This window comes from Pholcus phalangioides, unplaced genomic scaffold, assembly GCF_987345545.1.
Source record: "Pholcus phalangioides strain wild (caught in Gottingen) unplaced genomic scaffold, Ppha-v1.0 ptg000022l_1, whole genome shotgun sequence".
Lineage (NCBI taxonomy): Eukaryota > Metazoa > Arthropoda > Arachnida > Araneae > Pholcidae > Pholcus > Pholcus phalangioides.
In genome coordinates, this window is record NW_028301615.1 from 20,542,152 (window position 1) to 20,560,456 (window position 18,305).

Below are 18,305 nucleotides of genomic sequence, written 5' to 3' on the forward strand. Positions count from 1 at the left end.
GTTTTGGTGCTTTTAACTAGAATGACCATACGTTCCATATTTCCCGGGACATTTCCGGTTTTTGCAAGGAGTCTACAGTTATTAACTGCGAGTTTAATCGTGGGGCCATGGGCAGAAATACGAGGGGGGGGGGGGCGTGGGGGGCATTGCCCCCACCCCCAGCGTCAAAGGTTGAGTCGACTGATCCAATGTATATATGTATGAGCTGACATCATCATCGTGCCCCCCCAGAAATAATGACCTTGCCCCTCCAGACTTCCAAATCAATTACCCCCTCGAACCGCTTCCCTATGCGTAGGACACGCATAGGGAAGCGGTTCGAAATTTAGCCACCGAGTTCAAAACGACTAACGGGTTGATAAAGACATTTAACGGTCGTTTGAAAAACCCACATTTCCCATATGTTGGAAGTGAAAAATAGTCAGCGGGACGTGTGGTCAATTGGATTTCTAGGCTCCTACAGTCTGTTCCAGAAATAATTAAAATGGACAATGAGACTTTTCGAATAGACGTCATAATCATCATCACTCCTGAGGGACATCAATAATTTAAAAAATTGAATTGAATCTCCGGTTTTGGAAATATTGAGCTCGCTTAGATACGAAGCCTAGAAAATTAAATATAAAGCAAAGAGCCAGGCCCACTTGTGTGGTGGATAATTCATGCAATAACATTGATTTCAAATTTTTATTTATATCTCCTCAAGCGGGAAAATGAGAATTAATGTCTCCGTTATTGTCTTATATTATCCAATTGCACCAATCAATATAGTTTAGGATGTTTTGAATTAATTATGGGCCCATATAAATTACATTGAAGAAATTCCGCGGCTTTAATCAAGCATTTTTTGAAGGAAAAACGGGCAGATCGATAACTTTAAGGTAAAAAAAGATTTCGAAATATCTAGCTCCCATTGAAAACAAAACAAAAAAAACCGATTCATTTCTATTTTTGTTTAATTTAGATTTGTTTCTTTCATGAGTCGCGTAGGAAGTTGTCACATATTGGTTACCTTATATGTCCCTCAAGAAAAAGGGAAATATCACGTGATCCAAAAATCCTCATTAGCAGAGCTTTCGTGTCAATCCAACACCACCTATAGGACAAGGCCTCCGCACGAAGCTTGTGACGTCAATGAAGAGAAGGCAATTTCTTCTATTCCCATTGGATATACTGCAAAAAAAGGTAAAGATATCGGACGCGTCGATATATCCTGCTACATCCAATGGTAATAGGTAGCCGCCTTTAGTGACGTCACGAGCTTCGTACGGAGTCCTTGTTCTATAGGTGGTGTTAGTAATTCATGATTTTTTCCCTGTCAGATGGTCTTCCCATGTTTAGACCGAGTCTAAAGGCAACGCACTCGTCTACACCTGGAGACTTGTGTAGATACATTTGGCAGTGTGGGATGTGTTCTATGGTTTCCTCGGTTATCCTGCAGAGAGGGCATGCAGCATCCATGTTCAAAATGAACTTAGCAAGACGGTGGTTTGTCTCCAGTGAGCGAGTTCGAGCTTTGAAGAAGAGTGTTACTGCAAGAGATCCGTCATACATGCTCTCCCAGGAATGGGCTAACTTAGGGCCATCTTAAGAACATCATTGGCCTACGGGCAAAGCCATTTTTCTGAAGCCTAGCTGGAAAATTCTTGAAAAATTCAACTATTTCTAATTTTTCCGAGGCTCCTCTTCTTTTGAGGCCCGGGTGGGCCCATGCGTTAAGACGGCACTAGGCTAACTTCCTGGAATAGTAGTTTAATGGTCTAAGACCAGGACCAGATCTGCACGAGAAAGAGATGGTACCGCCACGGCCTCCCATAAAAGTCCGGTAACCTCATGTTGTCGGAGCTGTTTTTTTCATAATATTCTAGAGCAAGCTGGTTGAAGTAGTATCTGCTGCCCTGCTTGTAACTTGGGTTCTTATATTCTAGGATTATCAACGGTGAGTGGCCAAAGCGTGTGAACATGTGTGGGAAACAAACACGCACGCACACATATCAATGAAAAGAAAGGAAATGGAAGAAAAGAAAAATAATTACGGAAACCTGAAGAGGAGGACAAAAAAGGATTAATCTTCTAAAACGTAGGAGAGCGCTTATAATAACATCAAAAAGGAGGGCGTATGTAACCCTAGTTGCTAGAGAGCAACTTCAATATCTACGAGGCTAATCTCAAATTCTGCCAGTAGATGACACCACGAATCGGAAGATAAAATTTCTCTTGCTGTTTTGAATTCCAGATATTTATTCTCCCGTCACTAGATGGCAATAAAAGTACCGAAATAAACCACACAAATATGCGCTTTTTTTCTTTCTCTTCAAATATAAGTTGAGATAGAATACAAATGTGGATCAAATTTCGCCCCCGCGAGATTTCCCCCATAAGGGGCCGTTCAAGTATTACGTAAGCAAATTTTTTGTAAATTTTTGACCACCCTCCCCCCTTGTCAGCAAAAATTTCGTCATCACTGCCCCTACCTCCTAACGCATATTGGTGGGATCAGAAACGTACGCGGGAGGGGGGGGCATAGAGGGGTCGTGCGCCTTCCCCCCCCCCAGAAGAAACTTTTTTTTTAATGCAAAGAATATTTAAAAAAAAAAAAATTAAAATTTTGGAAGAAAATACCTTTAAATGTTATTATAATCGATTTCTGTTAAATTCATTGCGACCCACACATTCAGCCATTTTTTATAAGGCAAACCCTTGACCCGCAAACCAAATATGGCCTTTAAGGTTATCTGATGTGGCTTGCCCCTCCCCCCCCCCCTCAAACCTAATTTTGTAAAAATGAACTAAGCAGCACATTTTTACAAATCGCTTAAATGACCCATGGCGCCATTCCAGAGCATTTAAGTGGCCCGTGGCACATTTTCAGATCACTGAAGTAGGCCTCATAGATCACCTAAGTAACACGCAACACAGTTACAGAACACTTAAACGATCCATGGCACATTTAGAGATTCCTTGAGTGACATGTGGAAGTTTTAGAGCACTTGAGCTGCCCTCAGTGCGGTTTCTACATCACTCAAGTTACCCGCGGAACATTTTCCAGATTACTTAAGTGATCCGTGGCATAATTACGGATCACTTGAGTGAAAAAAGAAATTGGAAACCCCTCCCCCATGAGAAAATTCTGCGTACGCCTATGGTGTACTCTATATCGTTTCAATTTTTAGTATATGTGCGGCCAAAAGCCGATACAGTGACATATAAGGGGCCATTCAAGTATTACCTAAGCAGATTTTTAGCCATTTTTGACCCCCCTCCCCCCTTGTCAACAAAATTTCGTCAGCAGCTTAGAATATTTCATATTTTCAAAAAGGGTGGTTGACGACATAAGCAACCTTCAAACCCCCCCCCCCCTCGTCATCAAAAGTCAGTAAATCCGAAACTCCCTCCCCCACTCGATGCTGACGTAATACTTGAATGACCCCTAAGTAATTACACTAGCATTTTTTTTTTGACTGGACAAATGACTCCGTTGGTATATTCAAATATAATAAATGACAAATACACAGAACATACAAAAGAAAAGTGCGTTTTTCCTTTATTAATGTCTTTTTCTTTCCCATTTTCAAAGTGCATTTCCTTGGTTTTTCTTCTTCACTACCTTGAACACAGTCATACAATATTTACACACCAAACTCGGTACAATACATATACAGACACAATGCTTTGCTTTTTAATGTTTGCATTCTGTGTGTTATATAACACTTAATACTTCACCATATACAATCGACTAACAACGATTTTTTGCTTTTTTCCTGTTTTTACCTAATGCACATCTAGAATGTGTGTGGGCACAGCGTTCTTATTATTTCAAGCTATTGATTCATTCATTCTTATCATGGCACGAGTATTGGCCCGCAATTAAAAAATAATGGTACGGAAACAGAACATTATTGGGAATTGATTGTAAATTCCAGCCAATCATCATCAATTAACTTCGAGGGGGGGGGGGGTTAATTTTAATGAACCATTTTTTTTTTCGCAGCTTTCACTGGTTTTCGCCCGTGATTGGTTCACCAACAGTGCCGTCTTAACTCATTGGCTCACCCGGGGGTACTAAAGTGCAGAGATGACGATCATCTATCATGATAATGAGATCTGGTTAAGATTTTCAAGATTAAGCATGCAAATTGGTAGGCAGGCATTTCTAGTTAGATAGGGTCAGTGCCGTCTTAACACATGGACCTACCCGGTCATGGCCCGGGGCCTCAAGAAAAGAGGGGTCTCACAAAAACGAGAACCGGTTTGAATTTCCGAGAATTTGTCAAGTAGGGCCACAGAAAAATAACTTGGCCGGGGGGCCCCATGATGCTTTTAAGACGGCACTGGATAGGGTCTCAGAAAAATCAATTTTCCCGGGGACCCATGATGTTCTTGAGATAGCCCTGTCCCCCGTGAGGGCAGAGAAGAATTTTCCTCCTTGTAATCATCATCTCCAAAAAATAACCAGTCTCTTTCGAGGAATCCTGTATTAACAACATTCCTCGGAGAGACATTTGGAGAGGACATTTCTATAGTTAATTTCTAGTATGGAAAAAAGAAAAATGGTAAAGATGGTCCCGGGCTGGAACCCCTTTTTCACAACTTATTTCAACAATTTCTCACAAAAAAAACCCTTTTTTCGTCCCTTAATCTCGGATTTGGCGCCTCTCCAGAGTGGTCAGAAATCATTTTTTTTACCTATTTACCTTGGATTTGGCCCCCCCCTCTTCAGCGACGCCCCGTCCAGCCGCACTTGGCCACATGGACCAACAGCACCGCCCCTTTACTCTATCCCAAGGTGCAAGTGTGCATTTTGGTTATCCTTACCTATTTTTTCCAGAACGATAAATGAAGTCAAAGGAAAAATTAAGCTTCTCACTTGCTTGGTCCCTGAAGCAACAGAAACCACCTTTCAAATACATTTTACATCATTTTTAAAGGATAGGTGTAATCGAGGATGATTCATCAACGAGTTGGATTTTCAGGATTAAGTAAACTAGCAGAAAAAAAAAAATCCCAACCCAATATATTTTCTTCAGAAGCGGGACGTATGGTCAAGAACATTTCGTACACCAAATAAAAAATGTGCGGAAATTTTTTTTTCTGAAAAAAAATAATGTTTATCTCAACGTCCCCTGAACTGGAGCCCCTGTCAGCCTCCCCTTCAGTGCCGGCACATGAGGTTTCGCACGCAAGCTCGAGAGCACCCTTACGGCAAGCTTGACATACGAATGCATGAAATCAAGATGGTTTTCAGTCCTTGAAAGCAATTTGTACCAAGTGGTTTAATTGGAACGTTGATCAAGTGCTCGCGAGCGCGAAATCGGACACGAGCACAGAGCACTCTGGGTACTTCATGGAGCACCGTGGCGCTCGCAAGTAACGGGTTGAAGATGCCTGCTGATAAGGGTTGAGAAATCCAATCCGAAACTGCTTCAGATGGTTAAAATGTTTTTTAAAAAAAGGGGGGGGGGATATCTTGCATTAATATCGATATCAGCAATTGGGTCACTGCACAAGACATTCCATAATTTCATAGTACAACATTTTCACGCATGCACTGGAATATGTCTCCGTCTCTCTTCTCGCTACATTTTGCTTTTTTAAATACACCCGCGCACTCATAAACGCAGATTTTTTTTTTATTATTATAATACAACGTGAATCCTGTACAAAAATCACAAAGAAAAGTCATGTCACTGTACATTATAAACGTGGAAACAAAAAGAGTGGGAAATACATCTTTTCTCTGTGAAGTGGGGGTCGGGGTGAATCGTATACCATACGCTTCAAAATAACATTTGCTCGTAAATGTAGAATCTCGTAACTCGGCTCGTCGCATTTACACTGTTGAGTGACAGCCACTAGAAAGTTTTTTTTTTTTCTCGTTGAAGGAAGAAGCTCTTGCGAAATGGCCCAATGTTCTGGGACACGGATTATGTTTTCGTGTGTGAACATATATATATATATATCATATATATCATACATACTGTATTACATGCATGTTTTTTTTTTTACCACGAGTCCTACGAGTGTAAAATATAATAGTGTAATATAGCTCTTTGGAGTTCTTGACACGATCTGAAAGGATGGTCCATCGTTTCTGCCGATATATCTAAAACAACAAAAAACTAATAGAAACCGGTATCGAGACTGTCTAATACTTCGAGAGAAAAAAAAAATCAATGTCTACTTGAAAGAAATGGACAAGCTTCTGATCAAGATGAAGCCATACTCGTGTCCAACTTGGCCCAACACGTTCCAAGGTTGGTCATGTGCGAGAAATGTCCGCCATCGGCAATGATCGTCAAATGTTGGAAGTGGAGGGGGGGGGGGGAGATGTTCGAAGAGAACGACCAGGACCTTCCAGCAGCCCCCCTATTCCAGCCACCTTCCTTTCCGATCTTCTAATCCGTCTGGCCACTCATCGGTCGGAGAACGCCAATAGTCACAACACGCGTTGGTGTTCTGGAAGCAAATATTGGACACAGAACATTGGGACAGTTGTAAGATGCTCGCCTACGTCATATACGGTAATGATGATTTCCGTCAGGTTTGCAGGTTCGCTCGTGGGGAAAGAACATAGATAATAAGTTTTTCCCGACGAACCCGAAACGACCACCGATAGATGGCAACTGCATTCCCGACCCTGTTTAATCGGTAGTAATTTGCTGTATGGCGATATGACCGGAGATAGTCTATAGTAAAGTGTTATACCGCACTATTAACTATAACTGCCAGGATAAAGCCAGTTTGCAGCCAGCATATGCCGCTGGTGCTTCATTGCAGCAGGGGGAGGCAAACATTGGAAATAAACATTTGCGAATGAATATAGCGGACTAGGCTGGACAAGAGTGTGGCCCCTCCCTAGCTTCAGGCGTATTTTACGGGACAGACCAATTTTTCTCGTATTATTCGGCTCTTGGGATGAGCAAGAGCCGAACGGATCCTCAAGGATTCAGAGCCTCTGGATCCGTGCCTGCTTCTAGGAAAATCGTTCACTTAGAATGGCAAACCTATTTTGCCAACTGGTTATGTGATCAGTCCCATTCCGTACTGAGACTAGATTTGCCGCCTTGGCAGGAGGAGGACACCTTTACAAGGTTCTCTCTCTTCGACAGACTGCAACAGACTCAACTGATTACATTTTCTTATACGCGGTACTGTCCTAAATGATTGCGAAACGTCTACGGTTACGGTCCCTCTCTGTACATTGATTATGTCGTGAACGTCGTGTGATAACTACTAGATAACGTCACTTCAGTGGTGACCAGAGCATGATTCCGATATTCAGCCGAGGAGATGGAGTACTTATCCTCTTTGAAAGAGATCAGTCGGCTGTTTTCACTTCGACGCGCTCGCAAAGATGCTTATCAGGCTGACACGACCGTGGTATGGCTTCACGGTCACGGTGATAAGACGTGTGTGTGGGGGAAAACAATTAAAAATTAACACAATGGGGGAAAAAACACAACGACGATCGTTGATCCATTCCCGTCATCATCACAGTTGCGGTGAATATCCGAGGTTCTTCCTCTGGAGGAAGAGATGGATCTCGCGGAAGTTCGGCCGGTCTGCCTCGTTCCTCTGCCAGCACTCTCTCATCAAGTCGTATATCTCTCTCGGGCAGTTGGCAGGTTGCTGCAGGGGCCGGTACAGGGGGTCGCCGTGGTACAGCAGCCCGATGTTCTCGATCACCTGCTCGTCTGTCAGCTCGACGTACGGCTGGTGACGGGCGAACGTCAGTATCTCCCACATCGTCACCGCGAACGCCCACACGTCGCTCTTCGTTGTGAACTTGCCCTGGAATATTTCAAAAGAGAGACAAGATGAAAGTCAACTCATGAAAACGGATCAACATGCTCATGAAATTTTTAAAAAAATCTAGCCATTTTTTAACTAATAATGGCCGGGTAGACCTACGCGTTAAGACGCGTACACTCTCTTGGTCAATCTTGTGGCCACTCACATTCTTGCATATGGGCGCGGTAGCCCAGGTCCATAAGATACTCGCCTAAAGTACCAAAGGATGTTTAGAGGTGTCGCGAGTTCGATATCCGGTTCGTCCTTGTCAGAAAACTTTCCCGACGCAGGGGTACAACAGAAACGGTGCCACGACCGCAGAAAAAATTGCTACCGCAGGGAGTTCCTCCATCGAGGTGGTTAGCGCACCAACCTCTCGATGAGCATAAAAAACAAGCCTGCCGTTCGGAATCGGATATAAATTGTAGGTCACGGTCTAATTAGCCCTCGCGTGCAGAGAATGACCGTGGTGCGACAAAAATGATCAAATGATCATTCTTGCATATGCTCTAGGTGAATTTTGTGATCACCCATATGCTTTGCACATTGTCTAGATCAGTGTTTCTTAACCTTTTTTGCCCGTGGCCCCCTTTGAACCATATTTTTTTTTCTCGTGACTCCCCTGTCTTACCCAGAGTCTTCGACCCTCATCTAGAAGCAAGATCTTTTATACGTATTGAATTGATTTTTTTCAGTGAATTTATACTGAACTAAAATTTTACAAAGAAGATTGGCCTCCAGACCAGGCCCGTCATTTGGGGGGGGGGGCCGTTGCCCCTGGCTTTTGAAAATACACTAAAAATGGTTTATATATATAGATACATTGAGTACATATACTTTGCCTCCCCCCCCCCCCGGAAAAAGTTGAAATGACGGCCCTGCTCCAAACCACTGGCCTAGAATTTATTGAGCTCCTCAATAGTTCGAGTTCTATTCAGGACTGTCTCAACATCACGGGCCCATTAGGCAAAGTGATGCTAGTAGTCCCATACTTAACTGGAAATGAACAGCCTGCATATTTCCTACTAGCAGTAGTGAATTGTGCGTTCCTGGGCCGTAGAAGCTCCTATGGGCTAACCCTAATTTCTCTCTTACCTTCACATCTCACTACTACTCTCCCATAGACGCTACTTCTCCATGCTTTTATAAGAATCATTCTATCGCATCAACTGGATTATGAAAAAGACCAAGAGAGAAACGTGGTCAGAGTACCGAACACAGACAAAAAGCTACCGGGAGTGTCACGCTTGTTGACTACACTATCAGAATGAATAGTTGGTATCCTCTCACTATCGCGGTGTACGATGTGTGCGTTTCTGGGCCGTAGTAGCGTCTATGGCAGAGTAGTAGTGAGATGTGACAGTAGTAGAGAAATTAGGGTTAGACCATAGGAACTTCTACGGCCCAGAAACGCACAATTCACTACTACTCCTACTTATTTTTAAAATTGATTGAACTATACAAAATATCATAAGGTGGGTCACTTATGGACGTGAGACCCCCGGGCATGACCCCTCACAAGAGTGGGACAGACAGAGCTGCAGCCCGGGACCTGATATGTTTTTCATCATTTTTTGTTTTTCACACTATAAATTTTATATAAGGGTCTGTGAAAAATCTAGCCGGGGCCTGCGAAAAACCCCCTCCTAGGGAACCTGCTTCAAAATGTAGGCGGTGAGGACCGGGTGGGTCTTTGCCCTAAGACGGGCCTGGATTTATGGGTGGTTTTGGTGGATTCTTGTAATTGTATAGTCACTAATATAAAAGGTTAATTTCTTCACAGCTTAATTTTTCTTCTCAGCTCTCTGCAGCCCTCCAAACCACCTGCCATGGCCCCTTTCTCCATTTTCTTCCGTGGCCACCTTGAAATATCCCAGTACTACTAGTGGCCCATGTGGCCCCCGGTTGAGAACCGCTGGTCTAGAACTCTAGATCACTTGTTCAGTCGCTCAGTGACCTAATCCCTCTCTTTCTGAACAGAAGAGTATTTATGGTTCTGCCGCCTTTTTTCCAATTATAATCCAATTTTCTTGACCACTTATTCCTCAAATTTGCCACTTGTTGGATACAGATTACTTTTTAGCTCCCCCGTAAATATGCCGCTGATTGCCCTTGAATGAGAATTCGCAAATAGCACATACATGCATACATACCATGAGTATACTTTCCCAGGCCATCCATCGTATCGGAAGTACAGCCCTGCCTTCTATCCTGTAGTAGTCCGAGCTGTAAAGGCTGCGGCTCATACCGAAGTCTGCGATCTTGATTATGTAAGAACGGCCGACAAGACAGTTGCGAGTCGCGAGATCCCGATGCACGAAATTCAACGATTCCAGGTACTTCATTCCAGAGGCTATCTGCGTCGCCATGTAAATCAGGCAACCGTAACTGAAAGGAAAAATAATACCTAGATTTAGGACAGGGTTACTACAGTACAATTAGGCTACCACAATAATATATTGGTAAATTTAGGATTTCTTGTCAGGGCCGTCTTAAGAGCATCATGGGGGGGGGGGGCAAGTGATTTTTCTGAGGCTCTCCTTTTTCTGAGATCCGGGTAGGCCCATGCGTTAAGACGGCTTTGATCTGATGCTTGTACACTCTCTTGGTCACTCTTGGGGACCAAGGGATATGTTATGTTAATTGAGTATGTTAATCGAGGGTACAGAGCTAGATGAGGAAACTGCACATCACCATTATCCATTTCTTTTTCAAATTAAATCTATTCTAAACTAAATTTAAACATGTTACACAAATGCAAACATACAGGGTGGGCAAAAAGTCCGTAGAAAACTTAAAAATTCATAAAAACCGGAAAAATAACCGAAACAATAAATGGTTTGCAAGGTTAGCATCGCTAGGGCACGGAAATTTTTTTTTACGTCTGGAAAAAAATAACTTAAACACAGCCGATAGGTGGCGTTGACGTACACAAGTCAAAGAAAAGATACGCAAATAACCAACAGAATGCCTCCAAATCGTTTATTACAGCAGCATGACCACCACCACCACCACAGCGGATAGATAACACATTGCAGGTGAGTCACAAATCCAGCAACGGCAGAGTGCAGCAGGTCCACATACACGGTTCACAACGATCAACTGGTTGTAGATTAGGAGCTCAAGTTCTTATAACCGCCCCATTTGTATATTTCTACCGAAGTCTCTCGTACCAGTGCCACCTATCATCTGTTTTTTTAGTTATTTTTTTTTCCTTTCTTAAAAAAATTCCCGTGACCGAGTGATGCTAACCCTGCAAACCGTTTTTTATTTCTGTTATTTTTCCGGTTTTTATTCATTTTTAAAATTTCTACGGACTTTTTGTCCACCCTGTATAACGCACAAACATAAGGCTATAAGATACAAATACCAATATATAACGAACAAAATACATACACACATAATGTTTGTGTATATTTTTGAATAAAGTTCAGAATCAAGTTACTTATCGTGGAAGTAGCTCACTATAATTATCATATGCATCATTACTCCTTTTTATTATTGTACTATTTACTTGTGCTCTGTTCAATATTGTTTTCATATATTTTACAACACTTTCATCAAAGTGGTTTCTTAATCTGCGCTTTTAACGAAATCAAATATTATATGATTTATGTTTTTATTATGTTGATTTTCCGTGTGAAAAACGCTTGACTACTTCACGTATGAGCATTTGGCTGCAAATTTGAATTACGTATCTCTATTTGTCGAATCAGCGATAAATCTGGTAACCTCGTCCTAACCCAACTCAATGTTGGAAAAAGGAAGGAGAGGTAAAAAGTATAATAGACAATATAGTTTTTTTAGTCTATTTTCACCCTCACCTTAATTGTTCTATTTCGCGCTTATAAAGGAGGGAAAGAAAAAGGATTAACGTAAATCTTCGCGATGGAGGAGAGAGAGGTAACAAATCACAGAGAATTCGTTTGCATTTATTCCACTGGCGTTTGGACGCAATATTGCGTCCGTGATCGTAAAGAGGCTAATATATTAGAGACAATGTAGGAATAGTTTTTTTTATATGATGTTTTATATGAGGTTTTGGCACTTGATAAACACGATTAGTAGTTCTATTTTGATTTTTCGTTGATTATTTTTCATTTAATTGTGAAAATTAAGATGTCTTAAAGATGAAATATTTCATTGAATTTCGGAACTATCCAATAATATTTTAGATCTTATTCTGTTATATATTATATAATTTCCGAATATTCTCGTAATATGCTCCTCCCCAGGCATTGATTGCATAATTGATAATCGAATACATCCATGGGTAAAAAATAAATCTTTTGGAAAAATCTTCATCGGCCAAGTTTTTTATTTTGTAAATAATCACTACATATTTTCTAATCGTTTTTTTATTAAAATCACAGCGCGAGTTCCAGTTAAGATCATTCTGTATTGTGGCACCCAAATACTCACGAACAACATATATTTCTTGGCAATGGCACTGACTGTTCCTTAGATAATGACTGTATTCTTTGTGTTGTAATCTATGTGTTTGGTGTCTTCATATAAATTTTGTTTCTTTTTGTGTGAAGTTTTAATTTTTTTTGTGTGTTTAATGTCCCTTACCTCAAGGTTTTCCCACCAGAGCTGTTGTTTGGCCTGAACGTGGTGGTAGTCGGCTGCGTCTCCGCACTATGCTGCTTCAGAAACTGGTTGAGGTCGCCATTCTCCATGTACTCGACTATCATACACAACGGTTCGTCCCTGGTGCAAACTCCGAGCACGTAGACTATGTTCGGGTCCCGTAGCTGAGACAGTATCCTCACTTCCTTGAAGAAGTCCGCCTTGGCCTGTTGGGACGCCGTTTTCCGGACGCTCTTCACAGCGACCAGGATGGACGTGTTTCCGTGGCAAGGCACGTCGACTAGCTCTGGTATACCTTCCGCCCGGCAAAGATGGACCTGTTTTCCGTGTGATCACAAAGAAATTATTACTAACACACCCTCGAGGCATTATGATATTACATGTTATCATTAAAATTACATGCATTGCTCCAGTACTTGCCTCTCCGAACTGTCCTTCGCCCAGTTTCTCCAGGTACTGCAACTTATGCCTTGGCACTTCCCTGACCGGCGGTAGCTCCTGTTCCCGTGGTCCGAGTACATCGGTGCTTGGCACCGCGTACACAGTGTTTCCGCTGACCCCCTGGATACTCGGCACTTCGACGAGAGCTGTTGCGGCGTAATACTTCTCGGAAGGTGGCAAAGAGGAAGAGCTCGATGGCGTCTTGCCCACGACTACCGTCCTACCGAACTGTCCTTTGTTCGGGGTGCCGCTGGACTTCGTTATTTCCGGTATGGCGTATTCCCTGGATGCCGCGGAACCTGTAAGGAATTCAGAAGTCGTTTACAAAGAACCGATCTTTACCAGTCACTAGAAAACAGTCGTGAAGGACACAAGAACTCCTAGAACAGCGGATTAGAAAGGGATTACACTATAAAAGTTTGATACAAGTTCTATAAAACTTGAAAAATAGGCGTACCGGCTACATTCGAGCTAATATAATCTATAAGCATATTGGTTGCTTTTTTTTTTTTAAGTTTTGTAAAATATATTTTATCAAACTTTTATAGTGTCGTTCCGGCCTTAGGCACAAAAATATTAAATATGGACTTAATTCTACAAATACAAGGCATTTAAGCATAGCCACGCTTTGTAAGGCCCCGCACTCACGGTGAATTATTAAGGACTCACCAATTCCTAAATTATTTCTCGATTAATTCTGAATTTCCATCAATTCTGAAATCATTTCTTCTGTTAATTCTAAATTTTCATCGAAATTGTTTCTTCTGTTAATTCGGAATTTTTTATCAATTCTAGAATTATTTTTCTTGTTAACTGTGATTTTTCATTGCTGTGGGAATTACATTTCTTTTCATTCTTTTTAATTCATCAATTCTAAAATTTTCAGTTTCGGGTAATGTAAGCTTACCAGTTTTTTCTCAAGAGTTTGCCTTCAGTGCTGGATTTTCATCAATTTTTAGGTTAATTTACATTTTATTATAATTAATATGGATAATTATTATCCACTGTTATGTGTTTAATATTTTTTTTATGGATATTTCTCAGCATTCCTGTATATTCTGAAATAATGGATTTCTTCCCACAAAATATATAAAATCGGGAGATAAGGATGGTGCCCCGAAATTGTTGAGACCCCCCCCCCCTCCTTTGCTACGCTATTATTTTCGCTCCTGGCTCCGCGTCTGGTAAGGGTGGCGCTGCATTTAAGTTTGGAAAACGTTCAGGAAAATAAGAAATTGGGGAATTTTTATGATTTCCAAAATTGCAAGGCCTTATCATTCTGGTACTTGCAATCAGGCAGAGGAGCCGCAGAACATCTATTGGTCCGGAGGCACAATGATGTTCTTAGGTGTACAGAAATGGGTTATAGCAAGATATAAGCAGTCATCGTCCCATCTGCCCTATGTCGTGGGTGGCAATCTTGAGGGGACGGCAAATTTCGGAGGCGGGGTTGTTTTTCCGTTTCCTTTTTTTTGGGGGGGGGGGGTAAATCTTCCAGGGAAGTTTTAAGTTACTAGCTTTCAAAAAACATTTTAAATTAACAGAAATACAGTAGATTAAAACAACATACAGTAGAACCTCTTGGTAGCAGACACCCATGGGACCATTAATTTTGTCCACTAATGGGGAGGTACGATCAAAGCCTCCTAGAGTAGTATACGACTTTCACATTTATACGACTCATGATTTCGGTCGAAATTGGTTCTTGTAAATTTTAATATGGAAATGTATATATTACTGTAAAAGTAAACACTGGTGCGGTGGTTATGCATAATCACCAATTGACTCGATAAAGTTTGATTAAATTTCACTATTAACCTGAATCCACTTTTACCTGAGGTTATGCATAACTCCAAAACAAAAATGGAAAGTTTGATAGATATGGAAAAATGTATAGCTAATCATTAAATTAATTATTATTGCCCTATTAATATGATACGTGCACTACACGTATTTTGAAATAAAAATTGAATTGTGTAAATTAAAATAAGTGCGAAGAAGATAAAAACATAAAATGGATTATCAGTATCAGTCATGCATTATCAGTCTTGTAATGTTGGCTTTTTTTTCAATCAACATGTGCAACCGAAACCAACATTACCATCCTTGACCATAGTTATTTTAGTTAATCAAGTGATTAATTAATGGATTATCATATTAACCAACACGAGATCGGGATTAAGCACTATCTTTGTTGAATATGATGTATTCTTGATATCTAAATCAAAATTAACTGTATCCAACTAACGGGGAGTGAAATGCATTTAAGCCCTATTCCACGGGACTGGGGGATCAGAAAAGCATCCATTAATGGGAGGTGCCCGTTTTAGGGGAGGTTCCTCTGCACAAAGGTATTTATCTTTTACAATATTTAATTTTTTTCCCTAAAATATTTGAATTTTTTTTATATATTTTTAGGGACAAGGGCTCCCCTATGATTTTGTAGGGATCAGTGAAGTCTCCTAGATACGGACCAGTAATAGTCAAGGAGGCTTTGGTCCAGCTTACTTTTGCTGTCGGGGGGATCTGGGGTTCGTTTACTTTTGGTGACGGAGGAGGGGGGGGGGGTCACCTATGATTCTGTAGGGATCAGTGAAGTCTCTTAGATACAGACCAGTATTTGTCAAGAGAACGGTGACTCATTTATATCCACGAGAATGTCCATCGAGTGGAACATTTCCATGGAATAACGTTTGTTCCATTAGGTGACTCCGTCGAGCCTTCAGGCGGTACGCACGATTGACTGGCTCTCACAGCTCAACACCAAGCGCCAACCAAAGTGTCAACAGAGTAGTCGGCTGAAGTTGGTGTTTTCTGCGGTTCCCAACTTCAAGGCGCGAATGCGAGCCGATCTCCCTCTTTAAAAAGTCTTGCCACAGAGAGCAACAGACCTACAAACAGTACAAATGTAATTCAATGATAACATATCAGTCACTTCACTTCTGAAATATAGATGGCAGCACTGAAAAATCAAACAACACTACATACGCACTCAGACTGTTAGGTACACACACAGTTACACTTCCGGCGCAACTCACTAGTTAGTAAATCGCCCATAGATGGTGATAGACCTCAGTTGTGCTCGGTTAAAAAAAAAGTATTTGTCAAGAAGGCTTTGGTCCAGCTTACTTTTTCTGTCAGGGGTGGGGTCTGGGGGTTTGTTTACTTTTGGTGACGTAAAGACAAGAAATGGCAAAATTTCTGCTGACGTAATACTTGAATAACGACCATACCCTGGCTTCAAGGTAAAATTTAAGAGGTATGCGATACTTACCGTTGCAGTAAGCTACTGGATAACCACTTTTGAAGTCTTGTGGTTCTTGGTAGAGCAACTTGTCAGGGTCATCAGCAGCCAGTTGACCGTAAGCGGATCCGTTGGACAAGTGGCTCGGACACGAACTGAAATTCAACTCCAGGTCCTGCGCCATCGAAAAGAAATTCATCTTTATTGAGATTATTAGAAAAACTTCATGACTCATGGCATGTGCAATCCAGAACCGAATGGTTTCTAAAAATGTACGTTGAAATACACAGTCGATGTTAATACCTTCATATTGATGGTGACCCTGTTTTCAACGGGCCTCAGCACGCTGTGTGGCGAAGTATTCTTCCTGCGCTTGTTTCTCGCGATTATGATGAAGATGACCACGATGAGAAGCAGGATCACGGCTGCGAGCACTCCTATAACCAGGCCGACGTATTGGTTCGTCAGAGAGTCTTCGTTCATGGCCGTGCTTACTGCGAATTAAATAGAGAAGAGTTGGATATCAATAGATTATAATTAAAAAAAAAAATGTCATTTGTAATCAAGTGGGAAAAATAATAAAAAAAATTACCGATAGGTGGAGCTGCTGGAGGCTCTTCTTCACTGAAGTTTCCCACCGCAATGACTGAAACAAAATAGCAAGGCATGATTTAAAGTACAAAATGCATGCTTAGAAATACAGCTCATATGATATATAGGTTATTGTAGCCCAGTGATTCCTAAACTTTTGAGAGCTTCGGCTCCCTTGCGTGGGTCTTAGTTTATCCGCGGGTCCCCAGAATAAAATTTAGAAACCACGGTAATTAAAGTAAACATTCCAAAAAAAATGTTGAGAGGCTTACGAACCTTTGTTGGCCGACAGTTTTTTTGCCCATTTCGGACATTTGCCCCGCTCTCATGAACTTTAAAATCAGCCTAAAGTCGGGTCCTGTTTGGTATGCAGTCGAATCCCGCTTTAACGAATACCGTTATAGCGAAAATCTCGTTTTAACGAACACTTTTATAATTTCTCAGATAAGTTAACATAGGAACAATACAAAAACCTGGAATTCCTTTATAACGAAAATTCGTTATAACAAAGTGATTTCTCCGTTCTCTTGGAGTTCTTTATAACGGGAATCGACTGTATATTCAAAATTTGGGGGAAAAAGATCGGTCTAAAATTGTCGATTTGTATAGAGAACACACACACACACCAGGGCTGAATAAATCTCCAAAAATTTATACGCCCGATCGGGCATTCATTTGCGAAAAAATATCAAATTTTTTTAAAAATCGAAATTCTTAAATGAATACGAAAATTCAAAAGGAACGTGGTCAGCTATTAAAAATGTATATATATAAAGTCAGCCAACCCGCTAATTGTAATTTTCCGCGCTGTTGGCGTCGAAAAAGAAGTCACCAAGATATAAATCACCTCGATTATAGAATCGTAGCTAATTTCTTTACGTTACGGGACCGGACTACGGCAGGCGTGGTCTGGGATAGTGTGAACAGATCATGCGACGGAAAAACCGGGTCAAATCCTGATAAAAACGGGGTTATAACGTAAATTCACTGATAAAAAGTGGGACATCTTGATAAAAAAAAACTTTCACAAGGCAGAAAAAGTGTCGAATTGTGCAAGCTTTACACTGTAAGACAATAAATAAAATTTCCAGTTCAATCAAAAGCTTGGGCCATGTACGGTTTAGTTCAGTGTAATTTTCGCCAACCGGCATAAATGGGAGAAATAATTTGCGAACCGGTTAAAAAATATTAGGAGTAAATTTCCCCCAACCTTACTTTTTCTATATTTCATATTTATACTTTAATATTAGACACACAAAACCCAGTTAAGCTTGGACGACTGCTGTCACCTATGGAATAAAAACAAAACTATCTGTTATTATTGTTAAAATGAACCGGTAGTTGATTTTAAACCGATGTGCGCATCGAGCCTATATTACTGGAGGGAGTATGACGTCAGAGGTCTTCGCCTTGGCAGTGCTGAGAACGTTGTCTGCAACATCATTCGTCTGAAGATCACGTAAACTCGGTGAAAATACACACAATCCCCCGTTATTTTCTTATGGCATAAATAGGAGTTTAAAACAATAAATGAAAGAAATAATTTCAGCATCGATGAGGTAATTCCAAAATTAATGAAAGAGGTACTTTCAGCATTAATGAAAGATAATTCCAGAATAAAGAAAAGAGAGAATTTCAGCATTGA

General features: G+C 41.0%; 1 protein-coding gene across 1 annotated transcript in view; it reads right to left on the bottom strand.

Moving 5' to 3' along the window:
• Positions 1 to 3,519: 3,519 nt before the first annotated feature.
• The window catches only part of Ddr (discoidin domain-containing receptor 2), a 275,303-nt gene continuing 260,517 nt past the window's right edge, over positions 3,520 to 18,305 (bottom strand). The window contains exons 8-14 of the mRNA XM_089249384.1: positions 16,662 to 16,715; positions 16,373 to 16,563; positions 16,100 to 16,244; positions 12,805 to 13,124; positions 12,367 to 12,701; positions 9,945 to 10,179; positions 3,520 to 7,791 (exon numbers count right to left, since the gene is read on the bottom strand). Of these exons, the coding sequence (XP_089105510.1) occupies positions 7,492 to 7,791; positions 9,945 to 10,179; positions 12,367 to 12,701; positions 12,805 to 13,124; positions 16,100 to 16,244; positions 16,373 to 16,563; positions 16,662 to 16,715 (1,580 nt within the window). The 3' untranslated portion in view covers positions 3,520 to 7,491. The remainder of the gene's footprint in view (positions 7,792 to 9,944; positions 10,180 to 12,366; positions 12,702 to 12,804; positions 13,125 to 16,099; positions 16,245 to 16,372; positions 16,564 to 16,661; positions 16,716 to 18,305) is intronic.